General features: G+C 48.3%; 1 protein-coding gene across 5 annotated transcripts in view; it reads left to right on the plus strand.

The window, feature by feature from the left end:
- hdlbpb (high density lipoprotein binding protein b) overlaps positions 1-21,004 on the plus strand; it is a 180,824-nt gene that overhangs the window by 103,868 nt on the left and 55,952 nt on the right. For all 5 annotated transcript variants that reach the window (XM_085977349.1, XM_085977348.1, XM_085977352.1 and 2 more), the window contains 3 exons: positions 8,693-8,911; positions 17,640-17,861; positions 20,346-20,564. In XM_085977349.1, the coding sequence (XP_085833475.1) occupies positions 8,693-8,911; positions 17,640-17,861; positions 20,346-20,564 (660 nt within the window). The remainder of the gene's footprint in view (positions 1-8,692; positions 8,912-17,639; positions 17,862-20,345; positions 20,565-21,004) is intronic.

Genomic DNA, 21,004 nt, shown 5'->3' on the forward strand with positions numbered 1-21,004 from the left:
AGCCAGGGTAGGTTGGCAAGGATCAGCGTGATGGGTAAGCTAGACTTGATGTGGGACAGCCTGTGGGTGGCCTCCTGTCCCTCACAAGCGGAGATGCACCAATCTCAGAGACCTAGTGCTACAAGAGGATTTCAACTGAGTGTAAATATAGTGTAATAGTGGGTGTGAGAAAGTATTGTACCACATCCACTTGAACTCTGAACAACACCCAGCAGTACAATCCTGAATTATGCCCTTCCAAACCAGGGTTGTGTCAGGAGAGAGCAGTTCGAGCTGTATAATACTGGGGTACAGTACTGGTGGGTACAGTTCTGTCACTGTATAACACTGGGGTACAGTACTGGTGGGTATAGGTCTGTCACTGTATAACACTGGGGTACAGTACTGGTGGGTACAGGTCTGTCACTGTATAACACTGGGGTACAGTACTGGTGGGTATAGGTCTGTCACTGTATAACACTGGGGTACAGTACTGGTGGGTACAGGTCTGTCACTATATAACACTGGGGTACAGTACTGGTGGGTACAGGTCTGTCACTATATAACACTGGGGTACAGTACTGGTGGGTACAGGTCTGTCACTGTATAACACTGGGGTACAGTACTGGTGGGTATAGGTCTGTCACTGTATAACACTGGGGTACAGTACTGGTGGGTACAGGTCTGTCACTGTATAACACTGGGGTACAGTACTGGTGGGTATAGGTCTGTCACTGTATAACACTGGGGTACAGTACTGGTGGGTGCAGGTCTGTCACTGTATAACACTGGGGTACAGTACTGGTGGGTGCAGGTCTGTCACTGTATAACACTGGGGTACAGTACTGGTGGGTACAGGTCTGTCCCTGTATAACACTGGGGTACAGTACTGGTGGGTATAGGTCTGTCACTGTATAACACTGGGGTACAGTACTGGTGGGTATAGGTCTGTCACTGTATAACACTGGGGTACAGTACTGGTGGGTACAGGTCTGTCACTGTATAACACTAGGGTACAGTACTGGTGGGTACAGGTCTGTCACTGTATAACACGGGTACAGTACTGGTGGGTACAGGTCTGTCACCATATAACACTGGGGTACAGTACTGGTGGGTATAGGTCTGTCACTGTATAAAACTGGGGTACAGTACTGGTGGGTGCAGGTCTGTCACTGTATAACACTGGGGTACAGTACTGGTGGGTACAGGTCTGTCCCTGTATAACACTGGGGTACAGTACTGGTGGGTATAGGTCTGTCACTGTATAACACTGGGGTACAGTACTGGTGGGTATAGGTCTGTCACTGTATAACACTGGGGTACAGTACTGGTGGGTACAGGTCTGTCACTGTATAACACTAGGGTACAGTACTGGTGGGTACAGGTCTGTCACTGTATAACACTGGGGTACTGTACAGGTGGTGACAGATCTGTCCCTGTATAACACTGGGGTACTGTACTGGTGGTGACAGGCCTGTCCCTGTATAACACTAGGGTACAATACTGGTGGGTACAGGTCTGTCCCTGTATAACACTGGGTACAGTACTGGTGAGTACAGGTCTGTCACTGTATAACACTGGGGTACAGTACTGGTGGGTACAGGTCTGTCACTGTATAACACTGGGGTACAGTACTGGTGGTGACAGGCCTGTCACTGTATAACACTGGGGTACAGTACTGGTGGGTACAGGTCTGTCACTGTATAACACTGGGGTACAGTACTGGTGGGTACAGGTCTGTCACTGTATAACACTGGGGTACAGTACTGGTGGGTACAGGTCTGTCACTGTATAACACTGGGGTACAGTACTGGTGGGTACAGGTCTGTCCCTGTATAACACTGGGGTACAGTACTGGTGGGTACAGGTCTGTCACTGTATAACACTGGGGTACAGTACTGGTGGGTACAGTTCTGTCACTATATAACACTGGGGTACAGTACTGGTGGGTACAGGTCTGTCACTGTATAACACTGGGGTACAGTACTGGTGGGTACAGGTCTGTCACTGTATAACACTGGGGTACAGTACTGGTGGGTACAGGTCTGTCACTGTATAACACTGGGGGACAGTACTGGTGGGTACAGGTCTGTCACTGTATAACACTGGGGTACAGTACTGGTGGGTACAGGTCTGTCACTGTATAACACTGGGGGACAGTACTGGTGGGTACAGGTCTGTCACTGTATAACACTGGGGTACAGAACTGGTGGGTACAGGTCTATCACTGTATAACGCTGGGGTACAGTACTGGTGGGTACAGGTCTGTCACTGTATAACACTGGGGTATAGTACTAGTGGTGACAGGCCTGTCCCTGTATAACACTGGGGTACAGTACTGGTGGGGACAGGTCTGTCACTGTATAACACTGGGGTACAGTACTGGTGGGTACAGGTCTGTCACTGTATAACACTGTGGTACAGTACTGGTGGGTACAGGTCTGTCACTGTATAACACTGGGGTACAGTACTGGTGGGTACAGGTCTGTCCCTGTATAACACTGGGGTACAGTACTGGTGGGTACAGGTCTGTCACTGTATAACACTGGGGTACAGTACTGGTGGGTACAGGTCTGTCACTGTATAACACTGTGGTACAGTACTGGTGGGTATAGGTCTGTCACTGTATAACACGGGTACAGTACTGGTGGGTACAGGTCTGTCTCTGTATAACACTGGGGTACAATACTGGTGGGTACAGGTCTGCCACTGTATAACACTGGGGTACAGTACTGGTGGGTACAGGTCTGTCACTGTATAACACTGTGGTACAGTACTGGTGGGTACAGGTCTGTCACTGTATAACACTGTGGTACAGTACTGGTGGGTACAGGTCTGTCACTGTATAACACTGGGGTACAGTACTGGTGGGTACAGGTCTGTCCCTGTATAACACTGTGGTACAGTACTGGTGGGTACAGGTCTGTCACTGTATAACACTGGGGTACAGTACTGGTGGGTACAGGTCTGTCACTGTATAACACTGTGGTACAGTACTGGTGGGTACAGGTCTGTCACTGTATAACACTGGGGTACAGTACTGGTGGGTACAGGTCTGTCACTGTATAACACTGGGGTACAGTACTGGTGGGTACAGGTCTGTCCCTGTATAACACTGGGATACAGTACTGGTGGGTACAGGTCTGTCACTGTATAACACTGGGGTACTGTACAGGTGGTGACAGATCTGTCCCTGTATAACACTGGGGTACTGTACTGGTGGTGACAGGCCTGTCCCTGTATAACACTAGGGTACAATACTGGTGGGTACAGGTCTGTCCCTGTATAACACTGGGTACAGTACTGGTGAGTACAGGTCTGTCACTGTATAACACTGGGGTACAGTACTGGTGGGTACAGGTCTGTCACTGTATAACACTGGGGTACAGTACTGGTGGTGACAGGCCTGTCACTGTATAACACTGGGGTACAGTACTGGTGGGTACAGGTCTGTCACTGTATAACACTGGGGTACAGTACTGGTGGGTACAGGTCTGTCACTGTATAACACTGGGGTACAGTACTGGTGGGTACAGGTCTGTCCCTGTATAACACTGGGGTACAGTACTGGTGGGTACAGGTCTGTCACTGTATAACACTGGGGTACAGTACTGGTGGGTACAGTTCTGTCACTATATAACACTGGGGTACAGTACTGGTGGGTACAGGTCTGTCACTGTATAACACTGGGGTACAGTACTGGTGGGTACAGGTCTGTCACTGTATAACACTGGGGTACAGTACTGGTGGGTACAGGTCTGTCACTGTATAACACTGGGGTACAGTACTGGTGGGTACAGGTCTGTCACTGTATAACACTGGGGTACAGTACTGGTGGGTACAGGTCTGTCCCTGTATAACACTGGGATACAGTACTGGTGGGTACAGGTCTGTCACTGTATAACACTGGGGTACTGTACAGGTGGTGACAGATCTGTCCCTGTATAACACTGGGGTACTGTACTGGTGGTGACAGGCCTGTCCCTGTATAACACTAGGGTACAATACTGGTGAGTACAGGTCTGTCCCTGTATAACACTGGGTACAGTACTGGTGAGTACAGGTCTGTCACTGTATAACACTGGGGTACAGTACTGGTGGGTACAGGTCTGTCACTGTATAACACTGGGGTACAGTACTGGTGGTGACAGGCCTGTCACTGTATAACACTGGGGTACAGTACTGGTGGGTACAGGTCTGTCACTGTATAACACTGGGGTACAGTACTGGTGGGTACAGGTCTGTCACTGTATAACACTGGGGTACAGTACTGGTGGGTACAGGTCTGTCCCTGTATAACACTGGGGTACAGTACTGGTGGGTACAGGTCTGTCACTGTATAACACTGGGGTACAGTACTGGTGGGTACAGTTCTGTCACTATATAACACTGGGGTACAGTACTGGTGGGTACAGGTCTGTCACTGTATAACACTGGGGTACAGTACTGGTGGGTACAGGTCTGTCACTGTATAACACTGGGGTACAGTACTGGTGGGTACAGGTCTGTCACTGTATAACACTGGGGGACAGTACTGGTGGGTACAGGTCTGTCACTGTATAACACTAGGGTACAGTACTGGTGGGTACAGGTCTGTCACTGTATAACACTGGGGGACAGTACTGGTGGGTACAGGTCTGTCACTGTATAACACTGGGGTACAGTACTGGTGGGTATAGGTCTGTCACTGTATAACACTGGGGTACAGTACTGGTGGGTGCAGGTCTGTCACTGTATAACACTGGGGTACAGTACTGGTGGGTACAGGTCTGTCCCTGTATAACACTGGGGTACAGTACTGGTGGGTATAGGTCTGTCACTGTATAACACTGGGGTACAGTACTGGTGGGTATAGGTCTGTCACTGTATAACACTGGGGTACAGTACTGGTGGGTACAGGTCTGTCACTGTATAACACTAGGGTACAGTACTGGTGGGTACAGGTCTGTCACTGTATAACACTGGGGTACTGTACTGGTGGGTACAGGTCTGTCACTGTATAACACTGGGGTACAGTACTGGTGGGTACAGGTCTGTCACTGTATAACACTGGGGTACAGTACTGGTGGGTACAGGTCTGTCCCTGTATAACACTGGGATACAGTACTGGTGGGTACAGGTCTGTCACTGTATAACACTGGGGTACTGTACAGGTGGTGACAGATCTGTCCCTGTATAACACTAGGGTACAATACTGGTGGGTACAGGTCTGTCCCTGTATAACACTGGGTACAGTACTGGTGAGTACAGGTCTGTCACTGTATAACACTGGGGTACAGTACTGGTGGGTACAGGTCTGTCACTGTATAACACTGGGGTACAGTACTGGTGGTGACAGGCCTGTCACTGTATAACACTGGGGTACAGTACTGGTGGGTACAGGTCTGTCACTGTATAACACTGGGGTACAGTACTGGTGGGTACAGGTCTGTCACTGTATAACACTGGGGTACAGTACTGGTGGGTACAGGTCTGTCCCTGTATAACACTGGGGTACAGTACTGGTGGGTACAGGTCTGTCACTGTATAACACTGGGGTACAGTACTGGTGGGTACAGTTCTGTCACTATATAACACTGGGGTACAGTACTGGTGGGTACAGGTCTGTCACTGTATAACACTGGGGTACAGTACTGGTGGGTACAGGTCTGTCACTGTATAACACTGGGGTACAGTACTGGTGGGTACAGGTCTGTCACTGTATAACACTGGGGGACAGTACTGGTGGGTACAGGTCTGTCACTGTATAACACTGGGGTACAGTACTGGTGGGTACAGGTCTGTCACTGTATAACACTGGGGGACAGTACTGGTGGGTACAGGTCTGTCACTGTATAACACTGGGGTACAGAACTGGTGGGTACAGGTCTATCACTGTATAACGCTGGGGTACAGTACTGGTGGGTACAGGTCTGTCACTGTATAACACTGGGGTATAGTACTAGTGGTGACAGGCCTGTCCCTGTATAACACTGGGGTACAGTACTGGTGGGGACAGGTCTGTCACTGTATAACACTGGGGTACAGTACTGGTGGGTACAGGTCTGTCACTGTATAACACTGGGGTACAGTACTGGTGGGTACAGGTCTGTCACTGTATAACACTAGGGTACAGTACTGGTGGGTATAGGTCTGTCCCTGTATTACACTGGGGTACAGTACTGGTGGGTACAGGTCTGTCCCTGTATAACACTGGGGTACAGTACTGGTGGTGACAGGCCTGTCCCTGTATAACACTGGGGTACAGTACTGGTGGGTACAGGTCTGTCACTGTATAACACTGGGGTACAGTACTGGTGGGTACAGGTCTGTCACTGTATAACACTAGGGTACAGTACTGGTGGGTACAGGTCTGTCACTGTATAACACTAGGGTACAGTACTGGTGGGTACAGGTCTGTCATTGTATAACACTGGGGTACAGTACTGGTGGGTACAGGTCTGTCACTGTATAACACTGGGGTACAGTACTGGTGGGTACAGGTCTGTCACTGTATAACACTGGGGTACAGTACTGGTGGGTACAGGTCTGTCCCTGTATAACACTGGGGTACAGTACTGGTGGGTACAGGTCTGTCACTGTATAACACTGGGGTACAGTACTGGTGGGTACAGGTCTGTCCCTGTATAACACTGGGGTACAGTACTGGTGGGTACAGGTCTGTCCCTGTATAACACTGGGGTACAGTACTGGTGGGTACAGGTCTGTCCCTGTATAACACTGGGGTACAGTACTGGTGGGTACAGGACTGTCACTGTGTAACACTGGGGTACAGTACTGGTGGGTACAGGTCTGTCACTGTATAACACTAGGGTACAGTACTGGTGGGTACAGGTCTGTCACTGTATAACACTGGGGTACAGTACTGGTGGGTACAGGTCTGTCACTGTATAACACTGGGGTACAGTACTGGTGGGTACAGGTCTGTCACTGTATAACACTAGGGTACAATACTGGTGGGTACAGGTCTGTCACTGTATAACACTGGGGTACAATACTGGTGGGTACAGGTCTGTCACTGTATAACACTGGGGTACAGTACTGGTGGGTACAGGTCTGTCACTGTACAACACTAGGGTACAGTACTGGTGGGTACAGGTCTGTCACTGTATAACACTGGGGTACAGTACTGGTGGGTACAGGTCTGTCACTGTATAACACTAGGGTACAATACTGGTGGGTACAGGTCTGTCTCTGTATAACACTGGGGTACAATACTGGTGGGTACAGGTCTGCCACTGTATAACACTGGGGTACAGTACTGGTGGGTACAGGTCTGTCACTGTATAACACTGTGGTACAGTACTGGTGGGTACAGGTCTGTCACTGTATAACACTGTGGTACAGTACTGGTGGGTACAGGTCTGTCACTGTATAACACTGGGGTACAGTACTGGTGGGTACAGGTCTGTCCCTGTATAACACTGTGGTACAGTACTGGTGGGTACAGGTCTGTCACTGTATAACACTGGGGTACAGTACTGGTGGGTACAGGTCTGTCACTGTATAACACTGTGGTACAGTACTGGTGGGTACAGGTCTGTCACTGTATAACACTGGGGTACAGTACTGGTGGGTACAGGTCTGTCCCTGTATAACACTGGGGTACAGTACTGGTGGGTACAGGTCTGTCACTGTATAACACTGGGGTACAGTACACTTTGCACCAGGAGTCACTAAATGGAGACAAGCCCTGGCTGAATTTGTCCTGGCATAGTCCAAGGGCACTGAGACTCCAAATGAAGGCCCGCTATAGTTGCCCTCAATATCTCGCGCCTCCTGAACTAACTCAGCACAGTCTTGAACCTGGGACCTCTTGATCTCGTACCTCTGTGCCGCACTGGGAGGTATTCTTTACCCACCTAGCATTGTGGTTATGTTACTGGACTAGTAATCCCGAGCCTGGACTCATGATTCACAGACATGAGTTCAAATTAAAATTCAGTCAATTAAATAAATCTGGAATTTAAAAAAAAGCTAGTACAGGAAACTTTGAGTTATCTGGAGGCGAACCGTCCGGCAAGCTCAAGCCACCAGCAAAAATCAGGAGCCGTTTTATATTCTTTTCGTTTCTTTTCTTTGCTTTTTTTGAACAGTCAAGCTCTGCAACGTCTGCAGCTAAGCAACAGCTTCAGCTAGAGACGCTTGCCGACTGTTTAGAGGCTGTTGCTAAGCAACAGGGTTTGTTGATTCATATGGAGATGAAAATCTCCGTATGTTTCAACATTAGCGCTGGTTTGTACGGCAGTTTTGAGGGAACGGCAGCAGCTCAGTCCCGTCGGTGCCGGATAGCACAAAGTTTCCTGTATCAGGAATGGTGACCTTGAAACTACGTCTTAAAAACCTCGTCTAGTTCTAATGTGTTTTTTCAGGGAAGGAAATCTGCCGTCCTTACCCGGTCTGGCCTATATGTGACTCCAAACCTACAGCAAGGTGGTTGACTCTGAACTGCCCTCTGAAATGGCCTAGCAAAGCCACTCAGTTTTATCAAAACCGCTATAAAAAACAGCGGTTCAAGAAGGCCCAACACCACCTTCTTAAGGGCAAATTAGGGATGGGCTAATAAATGCTGGCCTTGCTAGTGATGCCCACATCCCATGAATGAATTAAAAAAATACTGGCCCATTAGGGGAGTCTGTGTTTGGGATTTTTTTGTGTGTGTGTATGTGCACGGGCGCCTGTCTCTGTTCAATTGTTGCTGTGTTGGCTTTAGGCAAACATCAAGGAAGTGGACGTTTTGATCCCCGTCAGACTGCACAACTCTCTGATCGGTGCTAAGGGGCGTTTGGTGCGTTCGCTCATGGAGGATTGTGGAGGAGTGCACATCCACTTTCCCTCTGAAGGTTCAGGCAGCGACAAAGTCACCATCAGGGGTCCCGTAGAGGAAGTGGAGAAGGCAAGGAAACAGCTGCTTCAGCTGGCTGAGGAGAAGGTACTGCAACAACAGCGCACGTTTATATAGCCCCTGTAACGGTCACAGGAGTGTTATCAAATAAAACTTGACACCCAGCCACATAAGGAGATATTAGGGCAGGTGACCAAAAACTTGGACACAGAGTTACAGGAAACTTTCGATTAACTGGCACCTAAATAACCGGAAATAACAGCGTCGGCGGGAAACTTGAGCGGCAGAGCGGGGCTATAAAAGGCCCCAGAGACCAGGTAAGGCCTCACAGCGTCGGCGGGAAACTCGAGCGGCAGAGCGGGGCTATAAAAGGCCCCAGAGACCAGGTAAGGCCTCACAGCGTCGGCGGGAAACTCGAGCGGCAGAGCGGGGCTATAAAAGGCCCCAGAGACCAGGTAAGGCCTCACAGCGTCGGCGGGAAACTCGAGCGGCAGAGCGGGGCTATAAAAGGCCCCAGAGACCAGGTAAGGCCTCACAGCGTCGGCGGGAAACTCGAGCGGCAGAGCGGGGCTATAAAAGGCCCCAGAGACCAAGTAAGGCCTCACAGCGTCGGCGGGAAACTCGAGCGGCAGAGCGGGGCTATAAAAGGCCCCAGAGACCAGGTAAGGCCTCACAGCGTCGGCGGGAAACTCGAGCGGCAGAGCGGGGCTATAAAAGGCCCCAGAGACCAGGTAAGGCCTCACAGCGTCGGCGGGAAACTCGCGCGGCAGAGCGGGGCTATAAAAGGCCCCAGAGACCAGGTAAGGCCTCACAGCGTCGGCGGGAAACTCGAGCGGCAGAGCGGGGCTATAAAAGGCCCCAGAGACCAGGTAAGGCCTCACAGCGTCGGCGGGAAACTCGAGCGGCAGAGCGGGGCTATAAAAGGCCCCAGAGACCAGGTAAGGCGTACCAGTCTCCGAACTCGGAATTCGGAGGGAAGGAGAGAGGTAAAAAGTAATCCAAGTGTGACGCCACCAGAAAGCGGGTAAGTGATTGGTTGGTAAGTATTTCTCCCTTTTTAAGCTTAAATCTCTTTGGTTTATAGTTTCTAAGGTGTGATATTCACCATCTAGAATCGGGGCAGAGGGTATTTAAGAATAATATTAATAAATTTAATTAATTACATAGAATGGGAGATCAGGTGATGTGTTGCTGCTGCAATATGTGGGAGCTGGTGGACACCATTGATGCTCACGGTGACCACGTTTGCAGTAAGTGTTGGCTGCTCGAGGAATTCCGGCTCCGTGTTGAAGAGCTGGAGTCCGAGCTTCAAACACTGAGACACATCAGGGAGGGGGAGAGTTACCTGGACTCTGTGTATCACGAGGTATTCACACCAATTAGATTAATTAATTCAGATGTAGTCCGTGGCCAGGGTCAGGATGGTGTGACTAGAAGTGAGGCAGGTACGGGGATCCAGGAGGTAGTGTTGGAGGAGCCGCAGCCCTTGCACTTGTCCAACAGGTTCGAGGCTCTTACTCCATGTGAGGATGGGAACAGGGACTGCGGGGAGGATGAGCAACCTGGCCACAGCAGCGTGGAGCGGGGGGCCATTCAAGTGGGGGGAGTTAAAAGAAATGTTGTAGTGGTAGGGGATAGTATCGTTAGGGGGATAGATAGAGTTCTTTGCAGCCGAGAGCGAGAGTCCCGAAGGCTGTGTTGCCTGCCCGGTGCCAGGGTTAAGGACATCTCCTCTGGACTGGAGAGAAACTTGGAGTGGGAGGGGGAGGATCCAGTTGTCGTGGTCCATGTTGGTAACAACGACATAGATAGGACAAGGAAGGAGGTTCTGCTGAGGGAGTTTGAGCAGCTGGGGGCCAAATTAAAAAGCAGAACCACAAGGGTAATAATCCTGAGCCACGAGCGAATTTGGCTAGGACAAATAAAATTAGAGAGTTAAATGCATGGCTCAAAGACTGGTGTGGGAGAAATGGGTTTTGCTTCCTGGGACACTGGCACCAGTACTGGGGCAGGGGGGAGCTGTTCCGTTGGGACGGGCTTCACTTGGCCAGTGCTGGGACTAGAGTCCTGGCGGATCATATAACTAGGGCTGTAGAGAGGGCTTTAAACTAACTAGTGGGGGGGAGGTTCCTAGAGAGCAAATAATAAAAATGACAACAGAGAAGGTCATAGACTTAGGTAGCAGTGGGGAAATTAAAAACCAGAGTGTGTCAGGAAGGGGCAGAAGGTACGGAGTAAAAGGTAAAGTAATAAAAAGGGCAAAAGCAGGAACTAAGTGTCACAAAACATATTTGAAAGTTCTCTATCTTAATGCACGTAGCATTCGTAACAAAATAGACGAGTTAATGGCACAAATAACTACATATGGGTATGATCTGGTGGCCATTACAGAAACATGGCTGCAGGGTGACAATGCCTGGGAATTAAACATACCAGGTTATTTAACGATCAGGAAGGACAGGCAGGAAGGAAGGGGAGGTGGGGTGGCTATGTTAATAAAGGAAGGAATCACTGTAATACAGAGAAATGATATTGGGTCAAAAGATCAGGGTAATGAAACAGTTTGGGTGGAGGTAAGGAATAATAAGGGGAAAAAAACACTAGTGGGCGTAGTCTATAGGCCTCCGAACTGTGGCAACTCTGTTGGACGGAGTATCAATCAGGAAATAGTTGAGGCTTGTAATAAGGGAACATCTATAATTATGGGGGATTTTAACTATCATATTAATTGGACAAATCAAATTGGGCAGGGCTGCCTTGAGGATGAGTTCATTGAGTGTATTAGGGATGGGTTTCTTGAGCAGTATGTAACTGAACCGACCAGGGGGCAAGCAACCTTAGACCTGGTCCTGTGTAACGAGACAGGATTAATTAAAAATGTCCTAGTAAAGGATCCCCTTGGAATGAGTGACCATAACATGGTTGAATTCCATATTCAATTAGAGGGTGAGAAGGTTGGATCTCAAACAAGCGTGCTAAGCTTGAATAAAGGAGACTATGAAGGTAGAGCGGAATTGAGTAGAGTGGATTGGGAAAATAGATTAAAGGGTAAGATGATACATGATCAGTGGTGTACATTTAAGGAGTTATTTTACAACTTCCAAAAAATATATATTCCACTGAGAAGAAAAGGGTGTAAACGAAAAGACAGCCATCCGTGGCTAAGTAAAGAAATTAAGGATAGTATTCGACTAAAAACAAGGGCATATAAGGTAGCCAAATCTAGTGGGAGGATAGAGGATTGGGAAAACTTTAAAAGACAGCAAAAAATAACAAAAAGATTGATTAAGAAAGGGAAGATAGATTATGAAAGTAAATTAGCAAAAAATATAAAAACAGATAGTAAGAGTTTTTAAAGTTATATAAAAAGAAAAAGGGTGGCTAAAGTAAATGTTGGTCCCTTAGAGGATGAGACCGGGAAATTAATGGTGGGAAATATGGAGATGGCAAAAACACTGAATGAATATTTTATATCAGTCTTTACAGTAGAAGACACTAAGAATATCCCAACACTGGACAAACAGGGGGCTAAAGGGGGGGAGGAGCTAAACACGATCAAAATCACTAAGGAAGTGGTACTCGGTAAAATAATGGGACTCAAGGCGGATAAATCACCTGGACCTGATGGCTTACATCCTAGGGTCTTGAGGGAAGTGGCGGTAGCGATTGTGGATGCATTGGTAATAATTTTCCAAAACTCCCTGGACTTGGCAAAGGTCCCGGCAGACTGGAAAACTGCTAATGTAACACCCTTATTTAAAAAGGGCAGTAGACAGAAGGCTGGAAACTATAGACCGGTTAGCCTAACATCTGTGGTAGGTAAAATTTTGGAGTCCATTATTAAGGAGACAGTAACAGGACATTTGGATAATCATAATTTAATAGGACAAAGTCAGCATGGTTTTATGAAGGGGAAGTCATGTTTGACAAATTTGCTGGAGTTCTTTGAGGAAGTAACATATAGGGTGGATAAAGGGGAACCAGTGGACGTAGTGTATTTAGACTTCCAAAAGGCATTTGACAAGGTGCCACACAAAAGATTATTGCTTAAGATAAAAAATCACGGGATTGGGGGTAATATTCTGGCATGGATAGAGGATTGGCTATCTAACAGAAGGCAGAGAGTTGGGATAAATGGTTCATTCTCAGACTGGCAATCAGTAACTAGTGGTGTTCCGCAGGGGTCAGTGCTGGGTCCCCAACTCTTCACAATCTATATTAACGATTTGGAGGAGGGGACCGAGTGTAACATATCAAAGTTTGCAGATGATACTAAGATGGGAGGGAAAGTAGTGAGTGAGGAGGACATAAAAAACCTGCAAGGGGACATAGACAGGCTAAGTAAGTGGGCAGAGATTTGGCATATGGAATACAATACTGGAAAGTGTGAGGTTATGCACTTTGGCAGGAAAAATCGTAGAGCAAGTTATTATTTTAATGGCAAGAAACTGGAAAGTACTGAAGTACAAAGGGATCTGGGGGTCCTGGTGCACGAAACTCAAAAGGTTAGTATGCAGGTGCAGCAAGTGATTAAGAAGGCCAATGGAATGTTGGCTTTCATTGCTAGGGGGATAGAATATAAAAATAGGGAGGTATTGCTTCAGTTGTACAAGGTATTGGTGAGACCGCACCTGGAATACTGCGTACAGTTTTGGTGTCCATACTTAAGAAAGGACATACTTGCTCTCGAGTCAGTACAAAGAAGGTTCACTCGGTTAATCCCGGGGATGAGGGGATGGACATATGAGGAGAGGTTGAGTAGATTGGGACTCTACTCATTGGAGTTCAGAAGAATGAGAGGCGATCTTATTGAAACATATAAGATTGTGAAGGGGTTGGATCGGGTGGATGCGGGGAGGATATTCCCGATGATGGGTGAAACTAGAACTAGGGGGCATAGTCTTAGAATAAGGGGCTGCTCTTTCAAAACTGAGATGAGGAGGAACTACTTCACTCAGAGGGTGGTAGGTCCATGGAATATGCTGCCCCAAAAAGCTGTAGAAGCTACATCATTACATAAATTTAAAACAGAAATAGACAGTTTCCTAGAAGTAAAGGGAATTAAGGGTTACGGGGAGTGGGCAGGAATTTGGACATGAGTCTAGGTTCGGATTGGTCATGGCCCTGTGGGTAGCGGAGCGGGCCTAGGGCCTGTGAAGCCTGATCCTGCTCCTATTTCGTGTGTCTAATTCTGTTAGATTCAGGAGATGGTTCTGTGATAGTGGATTGGCGGTTAGGATCAGATCAGCCATGATCTTATTGAATGGCGGAGCAGGCTCGAGGGGCCGATTGGCCTACTCCTGCTCCTACTTCTTATGTTCTTATGTAAATGTCGGTTAACCGGCAAAATTCAGGAGTAGGTTCAGGTAACTTTTATTACTTTTTTTACTCCATTTGTTGCTGTGCAAGGGTGTGGCTGCAGCAGTTGCTAAACTACAGAGACGCTTGCAACTTGTGCCCATTGTTCTGAAGCAACAGGGTTTGTTGCTTTATACGGAGCTCTCAGCCATACTTTTACTATAGCGTTCGGTTATCCGGCATTTTTAATGAACCGGAACCACGTCGGTCCCGTCCGTGCCGGATAAAAAAAAGTTTCCCGTATGTTGTAAGGAGAGAGGGGGGGGGGGGGGGGGGGCGAAGTTTACGGAGGAAATCCTTATTTTGGACATTAGAAATTTCAGTTACTGAGAAAAAAGTCTGGTGGATGAAAACATTTTCACATGGCATTTTGAGCAATTCGTGGCATCCCCAGTGGCCAGACTGTACCCTCACAGGGTGACAAGTTTGCATAATCAAACCCCACTAAAAATGTGGACATAGGAATGTGGATTGATCCCTGGGATGAGAGGGTTGTCCTATGATGAGAGATTGTGTAGACTGGGCCTATACTCTCTGGAGTTTAGAAGAATGAGAGGTGATCTCATTGAAATATATAAGGTTCTGAAGGGGATTGACAGGGTAGATGCTGAGAGGTTGTTTCCGATGGTTGGAGAGTCTAGAACTAGGGGGCATAGTCTCAGGATAAAGGGCCGGCCTTTTAAGACTGAGATGAGGAGGAATTTCTTCACCTCAGAGGGTGGGGAATCTTTAGAGTTCTCTACCTGAAAGGGCTGTGGATGCTCAGTCGTTGAATACAGGAAACTTTTTTTTATCCGGCACCGACGGGACCGACGTGCCAGTTCATCAAAAATTCCGGATAACCGAAAGCTATAGTAAAAGATACGGAGAGCTGAGAGCTCCGTATAAAGCAACAAACCCTGTTGCTTAGCAACAGGTTCAGAAGAATGGCCACAAGTTCCAGGCGTCTCTGTAGCTTAGCAACAGCTGCAGCCACACCCTTGCACAGCAACAGATCGAGGAAGGCAAGTAATAAAACTTACCTGAACCTACTCCTGAATTTTGCCGGTTAACCGAGATTTCCGGTTATTTAGGTGCCGGTAAATCGAAAGTTTCCTGTATATTCAAGGCTGAGATAGATTTTTGGACTCTAGGGGAATCAAGGGATATGGGGATCGGGCGGGAAAGTGGAGTTGAGGTCGAAGATCAGCCATGATCTTATTGAGCGGTGGAGCAGGCTCGAGGCGCCGTATGGCCTACTCCTGCTCCTAGTTCTTTATGTATACAGCGAAAAGATTGACACAAAAAGTGTGACAAATGCAATACAACAGGGAGTCAAGATGTGCAGATAGGAAGTCTCCACAGACGTAAGATTTGTAGTAAGACATAGATAGATGGATTTGCGACCAGCATCAAAGCATTGCCCGTTCAAGTCTCTATCAACGTCATGCTGAACCATCTGCTATGGGGTGAGGGACAAGTCTAGCTATCCCTCTGATTATCCCTCCTCTCTGTGTATCCAACCTACCTCTGTGTCCAAGCTTTTGGTCACCTACCTCCTTTCCAATCTTTGAGATTGGTATATGAAGGATACGAATACACATAAGAAGTCAGGGATGAGAAAAGGTCCTTCGACCTATCAAAACTCGTTCTCTCCAGCACATTAGCTCTCCCACCGCGGCATCGAATTGCGCAACCCTAAATTGTTGCCACTACTACCTTGCTCGGATTAATGCAGGCATTTATCACTCTTTGTAAAGAATGGTTTTCTAATATTTGTTCTAAAACGTTCGTGTATGCACGTGCTTTCTGTTGCCGTGATTGTTGGTCACATTTCTACATCAACATTTAGAATGGAAATTCTGTATGTAAACCTGTTTGTGACACTGTAGTTGCAGGCCCTGGCCAGTGGTTGGTGCTGTAGATTCGGTTTTTGAAGTCTCTCCCAACTCCATCGCCATCCCTAGCTTGAAAGAACCTTAGTTACTCAGATAGGCTTAAGGGGCTGGGTCTATTTACTGTAGACTTGGAGGCAACCTGATAGAAGTCTATATAAAGATAATGAAGGGGCTGGACAATGTGCCTACTGATAGATTATTCCAGTTTAACAGATTGGGGAGGACCAGGGGACAGATGTTTAGACTGTGCGAGAGTAGGAATAGACTGGCATGTTGGGCAGTTCTTTTCCCAGAGAGTAGTGAGTCACTCAGTGCCGGCTGGTGCGGTGGGTGCTGACTCTCTGCCTTCAAGAGGGGACTGGACCGGTTCCTGACTGGAGCAGAGATCACACCATAGAGGTCAGTGTCTTTACAGACAACACTTGGTCCGTGTGATCTCCTGGACTGGTGTTGTTCGCCTAAGGGAGTCGGAGAGGAATTTTCCCAGAGAATATTTTTCCCTCATTGGCCCTGGGTTTTTCTCTGGGTTTTTTTTGTCTCTTTAAGGAAATTACATGACTGCAGGTCAGTAGGAAAGTCTAGTCACGATGCACCAGCCATCATGGTGTGTGGGGCAGGCTTGATGGGCCAGCTGTTTTTTTTCCTGCCTGTCATTTTCGTATGTTCGTATAATACAATCATCAACTGATTGTGGGCAGGTTTAGTCATTTTTATAAAGTTCACACAGTTTCTCCTCTTAACCACCTTCTTTCCAAACTGTCAAAGCTGAAGCATTTCACAATCTACCCCTAAGAAATCATTGAGAAGGTTGTTAAAAAAGCATATGGGATCCTTGGCTTTATCAATAGTGAAATAGAGTACAAAAGCAAGGAAGTTATGCTAAACCTGTATAAATCACTGGTTAGGCCTCAGCTGGGGGATTGTGTCCAATTCTGGGCACCGCACTTTAGGAAGGATGTCAAGGCCTTGGAGAGGGTGCGGAGAGGATTTACCAAAACGGTACCAGGGGATGAGGGACTTCAGTTACGTGGAGAGACTGGAGAAGCTGGGGTTGTTCTCCTTAGAGCAGAGAAGGTTAAGAGGAGATTTGATAGAGGTGTTCAAAATCAGGAATGGTTTTGACAGAGTAAATAAATAGAAACTGTTTCCAGTGGCAGGAGGGTCGGTCACCAGAGGACACAGATTTAAGGTGATTGGCAAACGAACCAGAGGCAACATGAGGAACCATCTTTTTACACAGCGAGTTGTTACGACCTGGAATGCGCTGCCTGAAAGGGCGATGGAAGCAAATTTAATAGTAACTTTCAAAAAGGGAATTGGATAAATACTTGAAGGGAAACAGTTTACAGGGCTATGGGGAAAGAGCAGGGGGGAGTGGGATTAATTGGATAGCTCTACCAAAGATCCGGCGCAGGCATGATGGGCCGAATGGCCACCTTCTGTGGTGTATCATTCTGTGGTTCTCTGCCTTACACTGGAGACTGCACAGCACCTCCCCCTGGTGCTCTGGTGCACTGCGCCACCTGTGGAAGCGGTTTGATATTAACGGTTCTGCTCTCGACTCCCTGCCCCCTTTGTAGCAAATCAACAACTGCACCGTGGAGCTGCACGCCAAACCGGAGTACCACAAGTTCCTCATCGGCCGGGGCGGCGGGAACATCCGCAAGGTGCGGGACCGCACCGGGGCCCGGATCATCTTCCCAGCGGCAGACGACCGGGACCAAGAGCTGATCACCATCGTCGGGAAAGAGGAGGCAATAAAGCAGGCGCACAAAGAATTGGAGATTCTTATTAAGAACCTGGTGAGCTCTCGCCACCTAACCCCCTACCCGACTTCATTGTAAAGAAAGAAAGATCTTGCATTTATATAGCACCTTTCACGACCTCCGGATGTCCCAAAGCGCTTTACAGCCGATCGTGAAGTGTAGTCACTGTTGTAATGTAGGAAACGCAGCAGCCAATTTGCGCACAGCAAGTGAAATCATCGGTCTTTTTAGGTGTTGGTTGATGGATAACTACTGGCCCAGGACACCGGGGATATCTGCTCTTCTTCAAATAGAGGTCGTGAAAGGCGCCAAATAAATGCAAGTCTTTTCTTTTGTTTTTAGGCTGTCAGTATACCCAAGGTGCATCTCACTGATCCCAGTAGTAGAATATTTTGAGTCTTTTACTAGGCGTAGCCAGAGGCCACAATTGTTTGCTAAATTAAATAGGGTACGAGCTGCCCAGGGGGGCTCAGTGGATACATGTGAAAAAAGACTTGCATTTCTATAGCGCCTTTCACGACCACCGGACGCCCCAAAAGCGCTTAACAGCCAATTAAGTATTTTATGAAGTGAGTCACTGTTGTAATGTGGGAAACACGGCAGCCAATCTGCGCACAGCAAGCTCCCACAAACAGCAATGTGATAATGACCAGATCATCTGTTTTTAGTGATGTTGATTAAGGGACAAATATTGGCCAGGATACCGGGGAGAACTCCCCCCTGCTCTTCATAATAGTGGCCGTAGGATCTTTTACGTCCAACCGAGAGGGCAGACAGGGCCTCGGTTTAACGTCACATCCAAAAAACGGCACCTCCGACAGTGCGGCGCTCCCTCAGCACTGCACTGGGAGTGTCAGCCTAGATTTTGTGCTCTGTACAGTACTGTGTGGTACTGAAGGCCCAAGGTTTGGTCCTTGTTCTGTGATTAGCTGGTGGATGTAAGAAGGGGGGGAGAGCAATAGATAGGCGGGGGGGGGCAGATTGGTTTTACCACACCAGGGGTAGGGAGGGATAGAAATAGAAACATAGAAGATAGGAGCAGGAGTAGGCCATTCGGCCCCTTGAGCCTGCTCCGCCATTTAATGAGATCATGGCTGATCATCCAAATTCAGCACCCTGTCCCTGCCTTCTCCCCATATCCCTTGATCCCTTTAGCCTTAAGAAATATATCCAACTCCTTCTTGAATATATTTAATGAATTGGCCTCTACTGCCTTCTGTGGTAGAGAATTCCACAGGTTCACCACTCTCTGGGTGAAGAAATTCCTCCTCATTTCTGTCCTAAATGGCTTACCCCTTATCCTTAGACTATGGCCCCTGGTTCTGGACTCCTCCGCCATCGGGAACATCCTTCCTGCATCTAGTCTGTCTAGTCCTGTTAGAATTTTATAAGTTTCAATGAGATCCCCTCTCATTCTTCTAAACTCCAGCGAGTATAAGCCCAATCGACCCAGTCTCTCCTCATACGTCATTCCTGCCATCCCAGGTATCAGCCTGGTGAATCTTCGCTGCACTCCTTCCATGGCAAGAACATCCTTCCTCAGATAAGGTGACCAAAACTGCACACAATACTCAAGATGTGGTCTCACCAAGGCCCTGTACAACTGCAGCAAGACATCCTTGTTCTTGTACTCAAACCCTCTCGCTACGAAGGCCAACATACCATTTGCCTTCTTAACCGCCTGCTGCACCTGCATGCTTACCTTCAGCGACTGGTGCACAAGGACACCCAGGTCTCGTTGCACTTCCCCTTCTCCCAACCTATTGCCATTCAGATAATAATCTGCCTTCCTGTTTTTGACACCAAAGTGGATAACCTCGCATTTATCCACGTTATATTGCATCTGCCATGCTTCTGCCCAATCACCCAACCTGTCCAAATCATCCTGGATCCAAATATCAGCCAAGAGGTTACCCTTCTGATCATTATCTCATGACTGACCTCTGCTAGAAAGCAAGTGCCTGTGCAGGTCAGTTGAGGACCGTGTGCCCTGTGCATTGAAGCCTTTAACCCGTCTAGGTTATGAAAACCGGACGATGCCTCCTCCCAGGACCGGGTCCGGTTTTCATAACCTGGTGGGTGGAATATCCTTGCCAGCATTCATCCGACAGGCTCGCGCGCACGACACAGCCGACACCCCTGGAGCTATTCTGCTGCGTGAGTTGGCGCCTTCAGGGATGCTCAAGAGGGCAGAATTGGAGGAGCGCAGAGATCTCGGAGGGTTGTGGGGCTGAAGGAGATTACAGAGACGGGGAGAGGAGCAAGGCCATGGAGGGATTTGAAAACAAGGATGAGAATTTTAAAATCAAGGCGTGGCTGAACCCAGGAGCTAATGTAGGTCAGCGGGCACAGGGGGTGAAGGGTGATCAGGACTTGGTGCGAGTTAGGACACGGGCAGTAGAGGTTTGGACGAGTTTAAGTTTATGGAAGACGGGAGGCCATCTCCCCGTGCGCTGCGAATATCCGGTGTGCGCGCCAGAGGGACTAGCGCCTTGGTCACGCTGAAATCCTTTCTCGCAGGACAACATCGTCGAGGACTTGATGATCGTGGACCCCAAATATCACCGGCACTTTGTGGCACGCAGAGGGCAGGTGCTGCGCGAGATCGCGGAGGAATACGGAGGCGTGGCGGTCAGCTTCCCCCGCACAGGGGTCCAGAGCGACAGAGTGATGCTCAAAGGGGCAAAGGACTGCGTGGAGGCAGCTAAGCGGCGCATCCAGGAGATCATCGGAGACCTGGTAAGCACACCCAAGAGAAAGAAAGATTGCCGTAGCTCCTTTCGCGCCCTCAGCACTCCGCAGACATTCAATTATTTCGAGGTGCAGCAAGCCAATATGTGCACAGCAAGGTCCCACAAACAGGGATCTCATACTTTGGCAGGGTTGGCTGAGGATTAATATTGGTCATGAGGACACCAGAAGAATGCCCCTTTTCTTCTTCAGAAAGTGCCACGGGATCTATTGTAGAATCATAGAATGGTTACAGCACAGAAGGAGGCCATTCGGCCCATCGAGCACGTGCCAACTCTCTGTAAGAGCACTTTGACGTAAGAAAACTACTAGGCACTTGGTCTAAGCGTTAAACAAAGCTTTAATCAACTGTTTTACAACATGGAGGTCTAGTTGTGTCCTTCACTAGTTCCTGTTAAGAACGTCCTGCGCAAGCTGGGCCCGTGCCC

Source organism: Somniosus microcephalus, unplaced genomic scaffold (assembly GCF_052327205.1).
Source record: "Somniosus microcephalus isolate GS21.2 unplaced genomic scaffold, FLI_Smic_1.0 unresolved_chr4, whole genome shotgun sequence".
NCBI lineage: Eukaryota > Metazoa > Chordata > Chondrichthyes > Squaliformes > Somniosidae > Somniosus > Somniosus microcephalus.